General features: G+C 34.9%; 1 protein-coding gene across 3 annotated transcripts; it reads right to left on the bottom strand.

Moving 5' to 3' along the window:
* Positions 1-387: 387 nt before the first annotated feature.
* Positions 388-6,840, bottom strand: LOC131037927 (protein TOPLESS-like). 3 transcript variants are annotated; one of them, XM_057970174.2, is made up of 16 exons: positions 6,579-6,840; positions 5,472-5,651; positions 5,160-5,339; positions 4,591-4,704; positions 4,326-4,484; positions 3,874-4,015; positions 3,609-3,729; positions 3,285-3,394; positions 2,911-3,060; positions 2,693-2,803; positions 2,426-2,587; positions 1,994-2,128; positions 1,792-1,881; positions 1,503-1,691; positions 1,177-1,349; positions 388-1,089 (listed from the first exon to the last, which is right to left on the bottom strand). In XM_057970174.2, the coding sequence occupies exons 2-16, from the start codon at positions 5,552-5,554 to the stop codon at positions 891-893; spliced, it is 2,118 nt and encodes a 705-aa protein (XP_057826157.2). In that variant the 5' UTR covers positions 5,555-5,651; positions 6,579-6,840; the 3' UTR covers positions 388-890. The 3 variants fall into 3 exon arrangements, with proteins under 3 accessions (XP_057826157.2, XP_057826158.2, XP_057826159.1); XM_057970175.2 differs by lacking the exon at positions 4,326-4,484 and having other exon boundaries at positions 6,579-6,839; XM_057970176.2 differs by lacking the exons at positions 4,326-4,484; positions 4,591-4,704 and having other exon boundaries at positions 6,579-6,839.
* Positions 6,841-15,820: the final 8,980 nt, after the last annotated feature.

Raw genomic sequence — 15,820 nt, 5'->3', positions numbered from 1 at the left:
ACAATTCTAAAGAATTCTTCATGTTTCAAGGAAATAAGTTATGAGGACAAGGATCGTTTCAGGATAATTAAATAAAAATTGATCAAACAATTTTATAAATCATCCCTAATTTGAATCATCCCTAATTTGAATTGATAGTTGGAATAATTATGTAGTGTCTTTTCTTTTGTACACATTTATAAAAATTAATAAATTTCAGTGGCTTAGCCACTTTTATCCAAATATAAAAATAAAAGTAAAATTATGTAGTATCGTTTCTATTGTAGTCTATTTTTCATTCCTTGGCTGTGCTGGGGTGTTCTTTACTGTTTTTAAGCCAAATGATCGGGACACTTGCAAAATCCATTCTTAATAAAAAACAGCAACAAGGGTAAAGCTCAGCAATCATACAAACAATCTAGTATGGCATTAAAATTGTCAATAACCTACTCTAATACAATCACAAAGCAGCATGTTTCAATCTGCCCCTTTTCAAGAGGTGGAGGGTACCATTCTTTTTCGAAGCTAGGTAGGGTGTTATGAATGATTCCATTTCAAGTTAGTTACCAAATTACTTACCCTCTCCACTGAACAGGCTCTTCTAATAGGGGAACTTGAAAGTTTTCTCCCTTTTAATGTATTTTCTTTTTAGATGAATAACAGAACATTGCAAAATCATTTAGATTTACAGTTGGTTAGGCCAACCTCGACTATTCAGTCAAAACAAACACATGATTTCCATCATTACATTAACTTAGGACACAGAGAATTAATATCAGAACCTCTTCTTAAGAAAATGGTTTGCAGTATGCATGCTCGTGAAAGAAATGCAACAATTATGATCTCATAAACGAATCAGAATACTGCATTTGGCATTTGTTGCTTGATATTTGTCATGTCACATTTCCATGCTAGCTTGGTAATTCTGAACCATGGTTGCTCGTCGAGGGATCTGAACCAGCCACTCCATTCTCCAGTGAGTCCATGGCCTCCTTCCCCTGTGATTCTATAATAAGGTCAATCAAATACGCTTCCCCGTCAGTCAAACCAATAGCGAATTGGTTGCATTCATGTGGGTGTGTTGCAATTGCAAGAGGATAGATATTGTCACTGCAGATGGGAACCAAGAGAAGTCCCATTAATTTTGGCTGGGTAGAGTTCAAGAAGTGTATCACATGTGCATAAAAGACACCATACCTGCTCATGTCTGATGGCAAATATGCAGAAGGAGGGACACGGAAAAGTGGCCTTAGGATATCTGCATCAAAAACACCAATTGCACCATCACAGAAACACGCATAGACTAGTTGGCTATCACACGAATATAGGGCACTTGAAATCGGTGCAGCCATTGAGTCATGAGGTTCCCACTGCAAAAGAAAGTAGTCATTAGCTGTTTCTTCAAATGTTAGACTCCATTTTTCATGTATGAATTTAGCATAACTATAGATTGAAACTTTACATTTCTGAAAACAAAGCCCAACATATAAAAGCTGAGCATTTATACAAGTGTAGCATCTTACGTAGCAATCTTGTTCAAGTGTAGAAGAATCATAAATTGCAATTTGGTTCTCCTGCACGACTAGCAAGTGAACCTGATTTTTGTGAAACTGTATTTTGTTAATTCCAAGTGGTGATGATAATCTTTCTCCATGTGGATATACAATTTGTTCTCGCCGTATTACATATCCATCTAGGCTCCAGCCACAGAGCTGCCACCATAATATTTATCTCAATCAAAGCTGTGTTATCACGACTCAATGCCAGAAATATAAATTAGTTGAGTAATTCTCAGGGAGCTAAAATCATTACCAGACCATCAGCTCCAGCTGATATCAGCAGACCTAAAGATAGCGAAAATGCCAGGCTGGTGATTTTCTTTTGATGGTGCCCTTGCAACGTCTTTTATGGGTATTAAACACATGCAATGACATTATAGAACCAGGTCATAAATGAAAATCAGGGAAAACTGCTAAGTACTAAATGTTTATAAGAACTGATATATCCATGGTACCTCAGCCGATTGAGATTTCACATTGCTTATAAGAATTTTCGAGTTCTCCAATCCAAAAGCAACAATATTATTATCCTCTGGATGGAGAGCAAAGGATGTTGCTGGTGGGGAAGGGGGCAACAATATCGATATGGGCTGCATTAGAGTTTGCATTAGCTCATTTAGGAATCTTATCAATCACCAAGAAATCATGAATTCGAGAATGAAAATCATAGGGATACAGATTTCTACCTACATCATAATGTTCTTTAAAAAGTTGTTAACATATAACAACAGGGTATTTGTTCAACAGGATTAAGTTCAAGTAGAATTATTGGCAAATTGCCATATTTTCTAGTCTGAGAAATACTTAATATAAACGGAAGAAAAATAGTGAAGTAAACGATAAAACTACAAATAAACCTATTCATTCTAAATGAACATATCAATCACCTTAAACTTTTTCAATCTGAGTAAGGACACCTCTCCACCAAAAGTGGATAATATGTATTTGTCATTGTTTGACAAAACCATGCATGAGATCTGTTTTTCTGGATCTTTGTAACATGAATCATGTGTAGCTGAGTCGAATCCAGTTGGAATAGTAGTTGTCACCTGAAAATAATTTCATAATACTCAATCAAATTAAATGCATAGTTTTATTTAAAATAATCTGACTACCATTTAAGTCCAAGTAAATATCCGACTAAGAATCTGCACCTTTCCAGTTGGATTCTCCTCATTACATGTCCATATCCATCGCTTGTGAGAAGCATTGGAGTCTAAAGCTAAGACATTAGAACCAGAATTTGTATAGAGTAGTTGAACAATCTGTACAACACAATACCAAAAATCAGAGATACACAAGAGAACATGTAAATGAGATTTTGCATTTCACCTTAATAGTTTTATCTAGCATATAGAGGATGAGAGCTTGCCTTTTCCTTTGACGTTCGATCTGGTAATTTGAGAGACCTACAATGGATTGAATGTGACATCCCTGAAAGGTTTACTTTTTTAATCTTGTTTGCATCCTCATCTAGAACACTTTGTTTTACATCTGTTGGTCGGTTGCTATCAGAATTATTCTGTATGTGTAACAGCCATTGTAATTAATCGTGGATTTCAAGAAACAGTGATTTTAGATGCTTATACATTAGTGTGAAATGAAGGTCATGATAATGGAGAGAATATGATATTGTATCAAAATGTAAATTATAATGTCATAGTATACTGAAAGCTATGTTCTATTGAAAATACTATTTAAAGAATATATCAAAAATTGCATCATACATGGAAAGCCATTCCATACCAAATCAGATGGACCAATACGGGAGCGCTTAGCAACAGGTACAGGACTCACAAATTGATAATCAGTTCCAGTACTATTTGCAGTGGGTGTTCTAGTTCGTTTTAGAAAACCTGTTTAAGTCATTAGCCATTGAAACATTTTAGAAAAAATAAATTGTTTGGTTGATTATTCCTTGTCACACAAGAGAGATCCTATTAAAATTCATATATTAACTAAGAGTAGTTATTCTTATTAATAAACCAACTACCCAGAACAAACACTAAAGAATGACTAAGAAATTTATTAAATGAAAAATTAATTTTTTGTAAACTACTAATTATTTACCTGCATTCCCTGTGCCTACAGGCACAAGAGGATGAGACATGGAATGCTCAGAATTCTCCATCCATCCTGTTGTAAGAGACAACATACCACTACTAGAGAGATCAACTCCATGTGAAAATGGCTGTCAAAATCAAAGAAAAGTTTTATTACTGAAAAAGATGCCATGATATCAACAATTACAACATGTATAGAAATAGGTTTATTACTGAGAAAGACGCCATGATATCAACAATTACAACACGTATAGAAATAGGTAAAAAAGTACCTCTTGTGGAATTACTCCAACAATAGAATTATTTGTGTGGCTTTGAGATCCACCAAGAGGTACACATATGTGATCAAGAAACAGACTTCTGATATCAAGATTACAAGTTGGTTTTTTGCAAATTTGATGCTGCCAATTCAAACTGAAAAAAAAGGCATATAAAAAAATTATGAGCAAACATCAGAATCAATCCCTTCTTAAAGAACAATATCTGCCCTTTAATGGGTTTTCCAATCCAAAAATTGTACCTTCCAAACTGGTAGACTTGTTTTCAAACTTTTTCCAAATTGTCACTAAAAATGTGGATAACTAGTTCTTTAAGTGGCTCAATCAAACAACTCTCATTTGAAGATACAATTTTCAGTGAATAGATTATATATTTAGAAGTTTCCAGCAAATTTACTATGAAACTCTTACAATTGTTGAAAAAAAAGTAAGGAGAGAAGTGGGACCTTTGATTTATGAGGATTCTTAACCTAGAAGTTTCAATATGTGGAAGTTTCAGCTTATTGAATATTTTAGGATTGTCATTTATAAGCCTTCTCAGCGTTAGAAACATTGATTTCCGTGTGGATGTTGTATCTCCACATTTATAAAACTTCTCATTTTTCCTACATAAAACCAATTCACCATTTAAAATTCAAATTAATATAAAAAGAAGAAACAATGGGACAGCATGAAAAAAGAAATAAAACCAAACATAAAACAGAACGCTACCTGATGTTTCCCAAAGTTATTAACTGTGTGAGCTCTTTGTAAATGACACTACTAAGATTTTCAAACATTTTGAGATCCTTCCTAAGTATTTCCACAGCGTTTACATAATCTTTCCTGGAAAAGCATTAAACTACTCAGAAAATATGTCTTAAAAGATTCAATGCTTCATTAATTAAATACAGTTGAATTATTTATAACTTGAAACTCATAATCTTGGAATAATTGTCTACAACACTCACAACATAAGAAAAGACTAAATAATAAACAAACAAAATTCACAAACATTTTGGGGTATGAACTATGAAGAGTTTGGGAATAAGAAGCAAGAACAATCTCAATAGCAAAAACAGGAGTATTGAGCAGAATCATCAATTAACCTTACATTGTCAATTTTTCAAATAAAAAGGTTGAAAGATAACCCAAAGCCCAGTTTTAAGAAACAAGAAAGCCTGATCATTAAAGGTTGATAACATGAACTGGCCTAGTGTTCATGCGGGAAATACATTTTACAACACATCCAACAAGCACCAATACAGATCATATTCCAAAAGAGAATATTGCTCGCTTACATGACCAATGCTTCTAAATATTTCTGTTTCCTGATCTCAAAGAAAGTTTGCGCAGACTGGACATTATCTCGAACTCTTGTAAAACCGGAAAGATAACCCTCAACTTTATCCCATTCTCCAGCCAGAACTTGGGATTCAAAATACGCCATGTTAAAGTAGCACCCAGATTCTTGTTCCAACCTAGACAATGCAAAATCACGGTACATTAAATATCAAAAGCTGATAAAGAGAGAGTTGAGCTATCTAATTTGCAGGATCATGCTATAACAAAGCCATGTTCAAAATTACCAGAATTATACAGATAATACTTACTTGTGTGCCGTTTCACTGAGCCTCTCCTCATCGAGAAACTGCAAAATAAGGGACAGCAATTCGCTGCTCAAGTTGATGGCCATTGTGACCGAATTGCAAAGATCTGGTCCAAATCACTTACCTTGAACCAACTCAACTGTTCTTTCTCCTCCTCCTCCTTGACAAGGATCAATAGCACCTCTACAATCACAGATGATCAGAAAACAGGCACCGATTCCATCTTTTTTCCACAAGGGGCGTCAAAAAGAAAACTGAACAATTCTTAAATTAGAGATAAAATCAAACAAGAAAGATTTAGATTAACTTTAGATGGGAATTTCAGAAAAGGGCTAATCATTTCATTCCTGCACGGACCACGGCGCTCAAATTATGTGAATACAAAGCAACCAAATTAAAACAAATAAAGAACTGACTATAAAACGAGGATAAAAAGTGTCCCAGTGAAAACAACCATATGTTAAAGGCTTGTATATAGGAGATCTCAAAAGCAAAAGAATATTATAACTCGTTATTTGTATAATAACTCATTATTTGTAAAATCTGCTGGCCTTTATAGTGGAGATCTCAAAATAAGTTGCATATTCATTCAGGGCTGTCATAGTTTAAACCCCATTTCAACACTTCGAAAGACATTTTACAAACATACTTAAACATTCAATTCTCCTTGCGCCTTACTCCAACTGACCAAGCCAGGTGTAGGCTTTGGGTAAATTTAACATTGCATATAGCATACAGCAACAGAGCAAGCTAGGTGAAAATCTAAGAGTATATTTTAACCTGCCGCAAATTTTATAAAAATATAATCCAGTAAATTTAACTGGTGCAAGTCCTAGATAAATCTAGAGGGTTTAAGCTCTCCAAAGCTTAAATCTAAGTCTATGATTTAAATCTCCTCCAGCATCAAGGAAGACTATCCATCAGAACATGGAGGTATCCTAACTCCAAGGATACTCCTCAAAGAATTTAAGAAAACAGAAGAACGAAATAAATAAATAAAACTAATTATTTGGTTCTGCAACTCCAACATACCTCAAGACCACAGAACAGAACAGCATGAGAAGAAACAAAAGGCATGTAAGAGAAATAGAATGACCCACATGAACATACCTAAATCTAACTCCAATTGTCGCATACAACTTAACAACGATGTGGGTGAGCTTTCTCTCCCTGCTATTGTAGCTCTACTTCTTTCTCCTCACCACAGAACAACGATGTCGGTGAACTCTCTCTCTTTCTTCCGCCGCCTTAACAATAAGAGGGACTGCAACCGAAAACAATGAAAAGAAAGCTTGTTCAAACACGCTGAATGAATGAAAGAGAATGGGTTGATGTGGGTTGATGCCCATTGTATAAGGAAGTCAAATTTAAGTTCCCCATCCTCGAATTTATCACTCAGCCAGTGAATCAATGTCACCCTTCCCGGGAAGAAATTTCCCTCGAGCAGCGAATTTTTTCCAATTAAAACAAAATGCGAAGTCTTCGTGCTATGCTCGTGTCTTTTGTGTGTCGTTGATATATCCGATATATCTGAATATACGGACGAGTTTAAGTTCGATACACTACACGTTGTTGTTGATTGCTTTTGTTTTGTTTTTTTAAATTTGTCGGTGGATAGTTATTGGGTAATTTTAAATGTATGGTTATTGGGGCATTTTTAAGTAGATATTGGGCAACACTTTGAAATTTGTACTTTTTGACCCTTGCGTGCATAATGGATCCCACGTTACTACCATTTAAAATGTTGATTCATGAAACAACATTTTCTATATTATAGATTGTGGAAATCACTTTTGTGGATTCAATGTTGATTCTAGAAACAACATTTACTATATTGTAGATTGTGGAAATCACTTTTGTGGATTCCCATGAAACAACATGCTTTTGTTTTTTATTTGTTCCTCCAGAGAAAATTTCTAATCTCCTTTTCCCTCATTTTTTATTTTCGCAAGCATGTTTTGTTTGACAAGATTACGATAAGTTCTTTTAATTAATAATAAATTATATTTACTAGGATATATGTTTTCATTCTAATCTAGATAAACTATGTCAAGATACACATACACATACACATACACATAGTTTATATACATTAAAGCTACCATGTATATGTTAGTAGAAATGGGAGTTTAAACATATAAGAAACTTAAATTAAATGTGATTTTAATAAATATTAATTTATTTATAAAATATTTACATAATATAATTCAATTATTTCTATAGCATATATTGAATGTTTTATATACAATGAATAATTATTATATTATAAGATAAATAATCTAAGTTATGAACTAGTATATATCTTCAATAAATTTATCTAAAGAAATGCCTAGAGATATCAATTGGAACTATTGTATTTACACTAGAATTATTTTATTTTACTTTAAATTATCTTTATCACAAATAAAAATAATTATGTTTCTTCATAATAAATTGTTTTAAATTTTTGACTTCTTATCTATTGATCACTGAATCCAGCATTCGCTAATTTTCAAAGGGTAGTTTGGGAAGTTCAGAGCTATGGGACCAAATGCGACTTGTGAAACAACCTTCGGTATTTTAGAAGCCAACTCTTCATTTAAAAGGGGGTTTGGAAAAAGAACAGGGAAAACCAACATCCAAACCAAAGACTTTCGAAGGAACAAAAGCCTCAATGAATGTAGAGCTTTTACAGAAGACTAGAGGCACTTTGCTAAGTGGACCTATTTTGCAGATTGAGAACAGTATGCTAAATACCCTTCATTGTTGGGAAGAGAAAAAAATGAACAAATTAACTCAAACATAGGTCATAACATTCAAATCCTCCCATAGGAAGCACTCGTAAAGGCCAAGAAAAATTGATAACCTTGCTACCCTTAAATGAAAAATCATTTTACATCTTGCGAAATAGATGCCATCCAAAATCAATTTTCATAAAATCAAAAGAGTGATTACAAATGATCCATATTTCATAAATGAAGGAAATAGAAATGAGACACCATTATGAAAAATAATCATGCTCTTGTTAGTGACACAGAACATCATTTTTTATAATGAGAAAGAGGCGACATTGGCACAGTCTCACAATTTACAAATCACACTAAGGTCATAACGCAGATCACAATTCATGCAAGAAAATAAATATAGGGAATCTTGTAATTCTTCTTTAAGGCTTTTACATCCATAGAAGACCATCTTTGAGAGACTCATTCCTCGAGACTTCAAAAATTTAGAATGCTTTCTTCTTCACTCCTTGTAGGCTTTTAGAATCTTCTTTGAAGAGCCTTGCCACTTGGTGTGAGAATTTTGGGAGTGAGGCCAAGAGAACACTGTCAGCTGCTTTTGTGCTGGTAAATTTCTGGGCATAGATGTGTGTTGGTGAAAAATGGGATTGGGTAGTTTAGTACCTAACCCCACTTTCCTCCATATATTGGAATACGAATGCTCCTAAGGATGTGATTAACTTTGACTAACTCTTGTAAGAGAGAGTCAAGGTGATGTAGTCAGTTAAAACATAATCAATATAACAAAGGATAATCAGAAATAAACACATCTAGATCAAATGTTCTTCATTATTTTTTCTCTGCCAAATCCAACCATCTTGTCATTACAATAAAAAAATCCCTATTTTAAACAACCGAAAATTTCCTTTTTGGGCAGATTTTTACAAAATCCAAAATTTGCCATTTATGAAAATTTTCAAATCTATCCCAAAAATAACAAAATCTTCTGGAAATCCAAAAAACATTCCTATGACACAAATTGCCAACTTTCTAACCCTATAAAGATCACGAGTTGAAAATTAACTAAAAAACCAACTTTCTAAAAACCCCCCCAAAAAAGTAAAAGCCAATTTTGAGGCCTTAGATGAAAGAATCCAGCCCTGAAAATTTTAATTTTTTGAGGTGCTACAAAACTATGTTTGATTGGATATCCAATCAAATCCTCAAGATACATGTCCACGTAAAATTTCAGCCTAATTGGACAACCGAGTCAAAAGTTATGACCCCGCGAAGTCCTTGCATCACAATGAATACTCTTAGGGTTTCTATTCTTTTACTGTTATGAAAGGGAAATGAGCTAAATGTGCAATGATGAAAAACTAAGCTAGAAAGATGAAGGAAATGGCAAGGTAAATTGTAATAACAAATAAATACAAAACTAAAACTAAGACATAAAGTATAGTGCTAAAGGGGAAATTCTGATATACATTTGATATAAAAAACTAGGCCTGATTGAGTTGGACTAGGGTGATGGGCACTCTGGTTAGCCTTACTGTACTGAGATGGACTTATGGAATCTTCTTATTGAAGCCCTAAGATACAGAACTACTAACGAATGCTCAAAAATGTAGAGGACCATGGCATTGGGAACTCTAGTCCTAGACTAGGGCACTGGGCACCCCAGTCCTAGTGATCTGGGGCCTTCCTCTAGATCTAGGAGTGTGAGTGTGAATTTTGGTTTTCTAGAAGATCACAACTTCATCAGGATTTTGTACCTACACCCGCAACTTGAAAGAATGGTGTTTGGGTGGCTATATAGGGTTTTGCCTTAGTCAAACCCTTTGTTTTGTTGATTTTCACCTCCACAAATAGCCAATAATGTATTGAAAAGTGTGTGTGTCCTAGAATCACATGTGCTTACAAGATCCTAAATGAGCTAGAATGCAAGAATTAGAATTCTACCCTATGCTTTGAGTATAAACCCTAAATGAACATAATGTAAACATAAATGCTTCAAATCAAAAATGTGTTGATATGTGACGACTGATAAGCAAAGTGCTATACACTCAACACGTATTCTCGCCATTTTTGTTGATGAAAACTGACATTGTAATAAAACCCTAAAAAGGCCGACTCTGTTTATTGCCCTGAAAACGCATGCTATAAGTGGCTAAGATGCTTAAGGTATGGTAAGGTTGACGTACTGTGTTTGTTGGATGATAAGAAACATTGGACGGCTGTGTATGGTGGACATAACCCATTCTGGGTGAACCACATTAAATCTTTGTGTTATCTGTGTCCTATTTTATTCCTTTATCTTTTGTATTTAAATCTACATATAATTGTTAGTTCATATTTTCTTCGGATCTGCTTGAAACCCTAACAATTGGTATCAGAGCAAGGTTTTCTATAAATTGGCAGGACTTTCAGATTTGAGTGGGAGCAATGGAGGATTCCAAATTCAAGGTCAAAAAGTTTAACGGCCAAAATTATCAGTTATGGAAAATGCAGATGGAGGATGACCTGTATCAAAAGGATTTGTGGCGGCCATTGGAAGGAAAGGCAAAGAAAGCAACCACATTGTCAGATGAAGAGTGGGAAATTTTAGATAGAAAGGCACTTGGATCCATTCGATTATGCCTTGCACCGTCTAAAGATTTCAATTTAACAGAAGCAAAAATGACTATAGATTTGATGGCAACATTGGCTAAGTTGTATGAGAAACCCTCGGCTTCAAATAAGGTATTTCTTATGAATCCTTTGTTTAATTTGAAAATGAGTGAGGAAGGATCTATAGCGGAGCACTTAAATGAATTTAATACAATTACCAGTCAATTGTCTTCTGTAAAAATTATCTTTGCAGAAGAGGTTAGGGCTCTCTTGATTTTATGTTCTTTGCCAAAAAGCTGGAATAGCTTGGTTATGGCTGTAAGTAACTCTGTCTCTGGTAAAAATACTTTGGTATTTGATGATATTGTTGGTGTTATCCTAAGCGAGGAAATGCAAAGGAAAAGCACAGGTGAGACTCCAACAACATCAAGTAGTGTTTTGAATGTGGAGAACAGAGGAAGATCAAAGGAAAGAGGAAAAGGCCCTTGCAATGAGAAGTCATGAGGGAAGTTAAAGAAAGGACACTCTCAATCTAGAGGAAAGAAAGATTGCTGGTACTGCAGAAAGCCCGGTCATCTAAAGAAAGACTATTGGTCTCAGAAAAATAAAGAAGGAGACAAAAATGAAAATGACAGTAATGAAGCTAATATTGCAAGTAATACTTTACAAGATGCTTTAATCTTATGTTTGGATAATGTTAATGATTCCTGGGTAATAGATTTTGGGGCTTCATTTCATGCTACACCCCATAGAAAATATTTTCTAGATTATGTTCAAGGTGATTTTGGACAGGTATATTTAGGTGATAATGAGCCCTATCAAATTGTTGGAAAAGGAAAGATAAAGATCAAGTTGTAGAATGAAAATGACTGGTTTCTGCGGGAGGTAAGACATGTTCCTAACTTAAGAAGAAATTTAATTTCTATAGGGCAACTAGGTAGTGAAGGTTGCATAGTTACCTTCTCATATAGTATCTGGAAGGTCACTAAAGGATCATTAGTAGTAGCTAAAGGTGCGAAGGTAGGCACATTATATCTGTGTACTGGTAACACTTACTCTACCTTAGCTTCTACAGATAAAGTTACTGCAGGGACAACAACAATAGATGTTGCAAGAATAGATTCGATAATGTGGCACCATAGGCTTGGGCACATGAGTGAGAAAGGGATGAAAATCCTTCACTCCAAAAATCTATTGCCAGGACTAAAGAAGATTGATTTAGAGTTCTATGAAAACTGTGTTTATGGCAAACATAAAAGAGTCAGATTTCTCAAGGTTGGGAAAGAGAAGAAGAGTGAGAAGTTAGAGCTTGTGTATTCAAATGTATGGGGACCGACTCAGGTATCATCTCTTGGTGGCTCTTGTTATTATGTTATTTTTATTGATGACTCAACCAAAAAAACATGGATATATTTCCTAAAACAAAAATCAGATGTTTTTGAAACTTTTAAGAAATGGAAAGCTTTGGTTGAGAATGAGATAGGAAAAAAGTTGAAGTGTCTCAGATCGGATAATGGGGGTGAGTATTGTAGCAAAGCATTTGAAGAACACTGCTCCTTAAATGAGATTTGAAAGAAGAAGATAGTTCTAGGAACTCCACAAGAAAATGGTGTGTCAGAGAGAATGAATAGGACTATCATGGAATGCGCGAGGAGCATGATATTTCATGTTGGGTTGCCCTTACATTTTGGGGAAAATGTTGTACATAATGTTGTCTATTTGATAAATAGAGGACCTTCAACCCCTTTGGATGGTGGTATTCCAGAGGAGGCATGGATGGGTAAAAAGGTAAAATTATTCTTTTCTGAAAACCTTTGGTTGTGAAGCTTTTGTCCATGTTGATAAAGAAAACAGAACGAAGCTTGATGCTAAATCTCAGAAATGTACCTTCATTGGATATGGGATAGATGAATATGGCTATCGGTTATGGGATTTTGAAAATAAGAAAATAACTAGAAGTAGAGATGTTATATTAATTGAGAAGGTTATGTATAAAGAACAAATGTAGGAAAAGAAGCATGAACAGGACAAGCAAGAATATGTGGTGTTGGATGAGATTCTTGAAAATGAAATGCCATAGGTACCTGATGCTTAGCAACAACAGAATGTTCCACAAACTCCTGCAAGTGTTAGATGTTCTTGGAGGTCAAGTAGACTATTAATTGATTCTGGTGAACCAGAAGAATATGAAGAAGCAATGCAGGTGGATGCCAAACAACAATGGGAGCTAGGGCATGAAAGAGGAGATGGACTCCTTGATGAAAAATAAGAATTGGGACTTAGTCCCTTTACCTGCAGAAAAAAGAGCCTTGCCTAACAAATGGGTTTATTGGCTGAAGGAGGAGGAAGAATGTCAGAAAAGATATAAGGCCAGACTTGTGGTAAAAGGTTTTGCATAGAAAAAGGTTATAGATTATGATGAAATATTTTCTTCAGTTGTAAAAAATGACTTCAATTAGAACTGTACATAGTCTTGTGGCTGCAGATGATTTACATCTTGAACAATTAGATGTCAAAACAACTTTTCTCCATGGATATTTGGAGGAGGAAATTTACATGTTGCAACCACAGGGATATGAGGTCAAAGGTAAGGAGAACTTGGTGTGTAGGTTGAAGAAAAGTCTGTATGGATTAAAGCAAGCACCTCGACAATGGTATTTAAAATTTGATAGTTTCATGGTTGAACATGGTTATCATAGATGTCATTCTGATCATTGTGTATATTTTAAGAGATTGGATAATGGCAGTCATATTATCCTATTGCTTTATGTTGATGACATGCTTGTTGCTTGGTCTAAAATGCAACACATAAATGATCTTAAACAGAAATTAGCCGGGTCATTTACTATGAAGGATTTGGGTGCAGCTAAGCAAATTCTCAGTACGAGAATTACACGGGATAGGAAAAATAGAACCTTGAATTTGTCCCAAAGTGAGTATATAAAGAAGGTGTTGAAAAGATTTAACATGCAAGATGTAAAAGCAGTTAGTACACCTTTAGCTAGTCATTTCAAATTGACTAAGAAGATGTGCCCAAAGGCACAAGAAGAGGTAAATAAAATGTCTAACATCCCATATTCATTAGTTGTTGGCAGTCTGATGTATGCAATGGTATGCACAAGGCCAGATATTGCACATGCACTGGGAGTTGTGAGCAGGTTTATGAGTAATCCAGGTATGGAACATTGGAATGCTATGAAATAGATTCTTCGGTATTTGAAAGGAACTACTATGAAGGAATTATGTTTCAAAGGATCTAATGCTGCTCTGAGTGGGTTTGTTGACTCTGATCTGGCAGGTGATATTGATTCATAGAGGAGTACTACAAGGTATGTCTTTACTATAGGAGGAACTATAGTCAGTTGGATTTCTGGCTGCAAAAGGTTGTTGCACTTTCAACCACTAAAGATAAGTATGTTACTTCTATAGAAGCCAGCAAGGAGATGATTTAGTTACAATATTTTGGAGGAATTGGGTCAGACATAGGAGGATCACCCATTGTATATCGATAGCCAGAGTGCCATTCATCTTGCAAAGAACTCTGCTTTTCATCAAGGACAAAGCACATTCAACTTAGGTACCACTTCATCTGGACTATTTTGGAGGAGGGTTAGTTACGGCTTGAGAAGATTCACACAAGTGAGAATCCTGTCGATATGTTCACAAAGATAGTTCCACAGGAGAAGCTGATTTCTTCATCAGTTTCTATTGGTCTTCTTGATTGATAATTGTGGAATTTATACCAGTTGAGTCCCAGTGTTTTATCTAGTGGATGTTGCAAGTACAGTGGTGTCATCTAGTATCAGTCTCCAAGTGGGAGATTGTTGATATGTGGTGACTGATCAGCAAAGTACTATACACTCAACACGTATTCTCGTCGGGACCCGGGAAAGCGGGCAAAGCTTGTTGCTGGGGTTCGGGGGTGGCAGCCCCCGAGAAAAAAAAAATTTGCCATTTTTGTTGATGAAAATCAACATTGTAATAAAACCCTAAAAAGACCGACTTTGTTTATTACCCTAAAAACACATGTTATAAGCGGCTAGGATGCTTAAGGCATGGTAAGGTTGATGTACTGTTTTTGTTGGATAATAAGAAAGATTGGATGGCTGTGTATGGTGGACGTAACCCATTATGGGTGAACCACGTTAAATCTCTGTGTTATCTATGTCTTGTTTTATTCCTTTATCTTTTATATTTAAATCTGCATATAATTGTTGGTTCATATTTTCTTCGGATCTACTTGAAACCTTAACAAAAATCAATATGGATCTAAAGAAATAATGTAAATATGAAAAACAAGTGATGTGAAACTCACATAGAGATATGAAAATAACATGAAATCATACCAAACCCTAAGGGAGAGGTACAAGCTAATCAACAGTCGATGATCTCCTTATTATTGTTCAATATCTCCAAAGGTGCAATTGATGATGAAAATGGTTGATGAAGACTTGATATATGCTTGATTTTTTGATTGAATGCTTCACATAAACCTACACTTTCACTTCATAAGAGACTCCTTCAATTGCTAGAGTTGTGGGATCCTTCAAATGAGGAAAGTAAAGGCTTTACATATGAAACCCTAACTTTGTTTTTGATCAAACGCCAACCTAGAATTGATATATTTTTGCAGCATTTAGATTTAGATATTATGTTAGTTTTGATACTTAATGTAAAGAGCCAATGCCAATAGCTAACAAGATGAGAGGGGGGGGTGAATCATAAAAACTTAAACTTCCATAAAATCAATAGATTCAACCTCGGTAACTTATACTTCAGCAACTTAATAAAAAACTGCTAAACCTGCAAACTTATGAACACATAATCATAATAACACTCATAACACTAGATTTAACGTGGAAACCCAAACAGGGAAAAACCACTATGGGATTTCGGACCCACTAAGAAATATACTCTTCTAGAGTATGCTCAGTTAAAAGAAAATCCTATTAAATATTACAAACACATTGCTAGATGTGACCCGGTTAAGGGATTTCCCTCAAATCTGTTAGGATCTTCACTTTGTTAGAAGTGACCTTG

Source organism: Cryptomeria japonica, chromosome 8 (assembly GCF_030272615.1).
Source record: "Cryptomeria japonica chromosome 8, Sugi_1.0, whole genome shotgun sequence".
Classification (NCBI taxonomy): Eukaryota; Viridiplantae; Streptophyta; class Pinopsida; order Cupressales; family Cupressaceae; genus Cryptomeria; species Cryptomeria japonica.
Note: the sequence above shows the minus strand (reverse complement) of the source record. Positions and strands in the feature narration are given on the sequence as shown.

Coding starts and splice junctions, on each gene's coding strand:
- LOC131037927 (XM_057970174.2), bottom strand. CDS start 5,554: ATGGCCATCAACTTGAGCAGCGAATTGCTGTCCCTTATTTTGCAGTTT. Junction 2,804..2,910: donor ATCGAACGTCAAAGGAAAAG/GCAAGCTCTCAT, acceptor TGTGTTGTACAG/ATTGTTCAACTACTCTATAC. Junction 1,090..1,176: donor TTGCCATCAGACATGAGCAG/GTATGGTGTCTT, acceptor TCCCATCTGCAG/TGACAATATCTATCCTCTTG.